Source organism: Phaethon aethereus (assembly GCF_964289735.1).
Source record: "Phaethon aethereus genome assembly, chromosome: 2".
In the NCBI taxonomy this organism is placed as follows: Eukaryota; Metazoa; Chordata; class Aves; order Phaethontiformes; family Phaethontidae; genus Phaethon; species Phaethon aethereus.
In genome coordinates this window covers 13,479,888-13,485,887 of record NC_138582.1, presented here as the reverse complement: position 1 = coordinate 13,485,887, position 6,000 = coordinate 13,479,888, and the positions used below count along the sequence as shown (strand labels likewise).

Here is a 6,000-nt window from a genome sequence, read left to right as displayed (position 1 = left end):
TACAAAGGAGTTTTCTGTTCAGCCTCGGATTCATAGAATGAAACCCCAGCACTTTCTGTTCAGCTGTTCCTGCGGCACCGAGCAGCCATCGGGCAGGGGGGTTGCTGCCCTGTGCCGCCTGGCACAGCGCGCGCGAAGGCTTCGGCGCGGTAGCCAGCGGGTGATGCTCACAGCCCGACGCCGGCGTGTTTCTGCTGGGTGGCAATGGGAGATGCGAAGCACAGTTGGCTTTTGGGCATGTCTGGAAAAAATGAGTTTAATGGATATTACCGGGGATGGATTTACTAGGAGAGGGGAGAAAAGAGGCAAGGCTCAGGAAAATGTCTTCCCTCAGGCAGCGATGTGTGATGTGAGTGTTGTGTAATCTGTGACGGGTGGTTGGTGAAGGCAGGGTGCCCACGGGGCTGCTTGGTGCTGCTTTCCTGTGTTAACATCACAGCTAGAACCAGCCCCCTTTATTCTACACCAATTTCAATAGGATGCTATTAACTACCTGTGGAAAAAAGCTTCAGTTTTGGCTACCACCTCCCTGAAGCCTGTTACAACCCTGGACACTGTGCCCCTCAGCAATAGCCAGAATTGTTCTGGTGGCATTTTTCACTGCCCTTGGTATGATGGCAGGTAGAGACCAGGACCCCACTGTGTTTGGGCACAGACAGTCTCTGTCCGGAAGAACTATTAGTTTCACTAGCAAAAACAGTCAAAGGGTGAGGGAAAAGGCATCATCAGTACCATGGTCATACGGGTAGGAAACATCACATAGACTGATTTCAATAATTCAGCAAGTATCTTCTGTATAGCAGCCATGACTTTTTTAGTTATTAATAATAAATGGAAAGGGTAGTTCCTGGGACAAGACTTTCCATTGTACCAGGTGCTCTGCAAACATGGATTGATTTCACTTTATGTATAGGCACATATCTGGAGTCTGCTTCTGCCTTACTTGTTGCATAGCAGCTCTGGAAATGTAAACTTTGGGAAACATGAGCAGAAGTTGTAGCTCTAGCTTGGTCCTTCCCAGCAATAAGAACAGGAGATACCACCCTCGTGGCCTTTCCTTCCTGTTGCGGCACTTTTAGTTTATAAAACAGTCAGTGGGACTTCTTCTCCATGTCAAGTGTTGCCAGTCTGGACGCACATAGACTGAGGAGCAGTGTACATGTTTACATCCACGTCTTTCAGCATCAAACCTCCTCTTAAAAAAAGTCCTGTAGGCAGCTCAAGGTTGGCATCCCATGTGGCCTGGGGCCTGATTTACACCTCTTTGCACATTGAACTTTAACTGTTAAAGTCTGTAAGTCTGAAAACATTTCCTATAAAAAATGAAGCAGTCAAGACACACATACTCTCTACCTTCTCCTTCCCAACAAAATATCTCCTCTTTTAATCAAAACCTGCTTTTGTTACTATCTCAAAAAAGAAAAAGAAAGAAAGAAAAGGGAAAAAAGAGAGAAAGAGAGAAAGGCAAGCAGGCAGGAAGACATGAAGGAAGGAAGGAAGGAACAAGGAAGGAAGGAACAAGGAAGGAAGGAAGGAAAGAAGGAAGGACGGGGCGGGGTGGGGGGAAGTCCCAATTAGGTCAGAGCAGCTACTGAAAAGTCACCTCAGCTTTTGCTACTCAAGTACTAGTTGGGTGCTCAGTGCAGAGATGCTGTTTCCAGCTGAGCAAAGGAGACGCTTCCTAGTTTGTTTCAGGTCTTACGGGAAGCTTTGTGCAGGTAGGAAGGAAACTGTTGGGGACCTGGACGCGTAGGCAGCTTTCAGCCTGGCAGGGGAGCAGGAGAGTTTGGTTGTCTACCAGGATGTTGCTGAGCAAAACTGGTGTGTACTCGGGGTGCCCAGAACTGTCTCCCCAACAGCCTTTTTCCTGCAGAGCTGCCAGTTCAGCTTATTCAGCTGTAAATTCTAGGGCAAGGCAGTGAAACCATGCTGTACTGGTAATGAATAATATCTGAATTCATTCCTGCAAGAGAGATGGGGTTGGAAGTAATGAAATGAAAAGTTTGCTGTTGTTTTTTGGTTGTTGGAGTTTGTTTTTTTTTTTAATGTTACCAGACTGTGAGCAACCCTCTACTGAGAGGGCTCACTGGCTGCTCATGTTGTTTAGGATGTCATTAGAAACAGAGTGCTTTAAAACCCATTTTTGGTGAATGTGCTTTGAAGTGGCAGTGTTGTGTGGCATGTCCCAAGGGACCACACTGTTCTGCTGTCAGACAAGTCTCTCTGGACTAGATGTGCTATTATATGCTATTATACGTGTTGCTATACCCTTCCTTAGTGTAGCTCATGCTTTTCACTGAAAAAGTTATTAAGGCTTTTAAGGGAATTAGACAGCTAAAGCAACAGTAACCGCCTGGGGCATAGGCATATCATCACCTAAACCAAAGCCATGTGCTGCTGGTAATTTCTGTTATTTTTTATGGTGGCTTGTTTGTGTTAGAAAGAGAAGGAAGATGAGAGAAGGTAAGAAAAGAAATTGAAGAAAAGCACCCCTAGAAAAAGCCAGAATAAGAACTTGGGGCTAACTGTGAACTTCAGAAGGATAAATGAAAAAGAAAACCATTTCATTTTCTGCTCCAGTGGAGAAAAGGAGCTTTTGCACATGCTTTTTAAAGATATAGGATTGTATGAGATATCTGATTTAATTACCATTTCTCTTCCTAGCAGAGCTTTGCCCAGCCACTCAAGTCAAACAGGGGTATGATTGATGCCAGTGAAGGGCAGGGCAGCTTCTGGACAGCTAGGCTGGAAGCTTACACATTGTTGAACTGAGGCAGAGCAAATAAGCTTGACTTGCAGAGGCAGCTGTCTCCCAAAAGCCACCCAAAAGAAATGAAAAGATGCAGAATTTTGAACCTGGCTGATCACTTGGGTGAAGCTGCCTAACATAATTTCATTTCTCTGCTGCATTTCTCACTCCCGTAAAACTATTGATGCCTCACATGCTATGGGTACTTCATCACAGCAGGGAACTTAATTATATATCTTGGGAAGAATGAATCCCACTGCTCTGCTGGAGTTCAAATACTTAATTCCAAAGGTGTCCTTAAAGAGACATTCAACCTCATAGAATCATAGAATAGTTTGTGTTGGAAGGGACCTTTGAAGGTCACCTAGTCCAACCCCCCTGCAATAAGCAGGGACATCTTCAACTAGACCAGGTTGCTCAGAGCCCCGTCCAACCTGACCTGGAATGTTTCCAGGGATGGGGCACCTACCACCTCTCTGGGCAACCTGTGCCAGGCTTTCACCACTCCCACTGTGAAAAATTTCTTCCTTATCTCTAGTCTAAATCTGCCCTCTTCTAGTTTAAAACTGTTACCCCTTGTCCTGTCGTAACATAATAATAGACCAATCTCATAGTAACAGTCATAGACTACGCTCTCTATAGGTCAGTTCCCATCAGACAAGCTTAAGAACAGTGTGAAAATGGTCTTGTGGGAAGTGCAGAACAAAAGAGGTCTTGTGCCCCTATAACCTGTTCTCAGCAAGGACTGGAGTATGTCCAAGAGGAAATGTCAAGGAAGTAGCTGTACATACAAGACTGGAGGCAAGAGCTGTGAATAATGTGAAAGTTTACTAACTAAAAATAACATATATTAAGCCTTTCAACTGGGGAGATGGGAGGAGTAGAAGGGGGAACCACAATCGAGAACCCAGTATGTTTGGCTGTAATAGAAAGAAGTCAGGTGAGTTATGGGTGGAAAAAGTGAGAAAATAGAGAAAAGGACATTATATTCTTATTGAATAATATCTGGGCATAAATACATGAATATTTAAAATAGGCCTATTTTTCCAGAGAGCAGTTGCTCAGTCTGTCTGAAATCTAAACCTTTTCAAGGTGTCTTGGTGGGTGTGAAAATCTCAGTGTCCTTTTAGCTTGGAGCTACTGCTCAAGGGCAGCGTGTGGTTTGCTGGCTTGCTCCCGCAGGTCTCTACAGAGCAAGAGGAGTTAATGTTTGCACAGGTATGTCTTTGTTCTTGCTCAGTGTTTACCAAGTTGACTAACCAGGTACCACATTTTCTACCAGCAAGTAGCAAACTTAAATGCGGTCTTAAACGCAAATATGAGCTTGGAGAGCCTGTTCATGATGTAAAAGGTAGCAACTGGAAGAAAAACAGCAGGATGGAGCCCTCAGCAGTGGCACCTCAAGCCCACAGGTATGTCTAATACACTCGGGGAATTCTTCCAAGGTTTGAGTTAAATTCAGCTAACTATATTTAAAGACTTCCTCTTGAAGGAAAAGAAAATAAACAAATCCTTTAATGCTTGTTTAACTGCTCCTGGCAGACATGATTATTATTGCTGGTATTTATCTATTCCATACTGCCTTGTGCTTTCTTTAATCATTTCTACCTCCACAAAGTCAAGGGAAGACTTTCTGAGGTGATGGCTCAAGCTCCCTGTGGAGGGAAGAAAGGACTCTCTGAGGTGCAGGAACAGGATAAAAGAACTCCTTGTGTGTAATAACTGCATTCGTTATTTTGTAGGCATATGTTAGTATTTAGTAGATCTGTTACTCAGCTTCTTGTGTATTTACATAAGAAAAGTTATTGAATGTGACCACTAATTTGCACATGTTCAGGATGTGGCTTATGACTTCTGGTCATAAGTCGTGATGTATAAGGATGCTAAATATGTCCATAAAAAGTCATTGCTTTTCTGCAGAAGGGACAAGGATGTGAAAGAACCAAGGCTGTATGTGCCTGTGTAAATGGCCAGTGTATGCAGAGGTCCCGTGCTGTGGTGCTGCTGTCTCTGAAGCCTTCTTAGAGCTTTGGAGTTTAAGATCATTTGTGTCAGAACTGCGCACAATTCAAAATTCAGAGTGTGTTTGAATATACCTGGTATTTCTTCTTCCAGATCATCGTTTAGTCATTCTGCATACAACAGCATCTAGGGAAAGAGTATTTTTTAATTAAAATGTTAAAAATATGGAAGCAACTGGGGCAAACTGTAAGGTCTCCTTCACCCCAGTTTCTGCCTTCCAAGAGGATCCAAGGGTGGACACCTGGGAGAAAAGTCTGTGAAACAGGTATGAGCAAATGATCCTGCCTTTAGCAGTTTTATGCAGTTAGGAAGTTTATGAGCTGGATGGATATTGGACCCTCTGGCCACAAGCTCCATAAATTTACCTGAAATGTCTGAATTCTTTGGATTCAACAACCTTCCTTGCAATGTGTCTTATGATTTATGTGTCTCATTGAAGAGCTCTTCTTATTTGTTTTAAACTTATTGCCTGATAATGTCATTGAGTGCTCCCATTTTGGGAGCTGAAACTGGGGACTGAAACTGAGAAACTCCTCCTTTATTCATCTCTCCATGTCACTCATTATTTTATAGCTCACTTCCAAACACCACTTCAGCTACAGTTAGACAATACAGTAAATCTAGGTACCTCTCAAGAACACGGTGATCACAGGAGGCCATGCTAATTGGGGATGAACTCACCTTCCTGTTCAAGTGTGTTCCAAGAACGGATTAGTTTTTTTTGCTATCAGGCTTTATGCTGGATTAGGTATAATTCTGGCTAAAGTTTGTCTTGTGTGCTTTGATCATTCTGACTGAAACGTGACAATGAACCCCTACCTGGTTCAAATCTAGCATGACTGCCAGGTGACCCAGCCATGCACAGATCTGATATTTATGATCAGGGAACCACCAGAACATGAGAAATACCCTGTGAGGTCAGATCCAGTATCCATCTGGTACCGTGCTCTGTCTCCAGCAGTGGTAAAAGGAGGTGATATTCGGGTAGGGCATGTGAGCCTGGAGACTTTCTGTGGTCCATTCCCCCCAGCATCCAGAACGTTTTTGTCATGAGTGTTAATGGATGCATCCCTGTCTAGTCCTTTTAGTATTTTTAGACCTATTTCATCAAGCACATCCTCATTCTAGTGTTATGGGGTTTGCTGAGTAACAAGCAACTCTGCTTTCACCATATTCACTGGCTTAAATTTATAAACTTTGAACCTATTTCCACTTAGTCATCCCTTCTC

At 43.5% G+C, this 6,000-nt stretch overlaps 1 protein-coding gene across 1 annotated transcript in view; it reads left to right on the top strand.

Moving 5' to 3' along the window:
- Positions 1–4,126: 4,126 nt before the first annotated feature.
- FER1L6 (fer-1 like family member 6) overlaps positions 4,127–6,000 on the top strand; it is a gene marked incomplete at both ends in the record, with an annotated part of 90,156 nt that continues 88,282 nt past the window's right edge. Inside the window, one exon of the mRNA XM_081996879.1 lies at positions 4,127–4,161. Within this exon, the coding sequence (XP_081853005.1) occupies positions 4,127–4,161 (35 nt within the window). The remainder of the gene's footprint in view (positions 4,162–6,000) is intronic.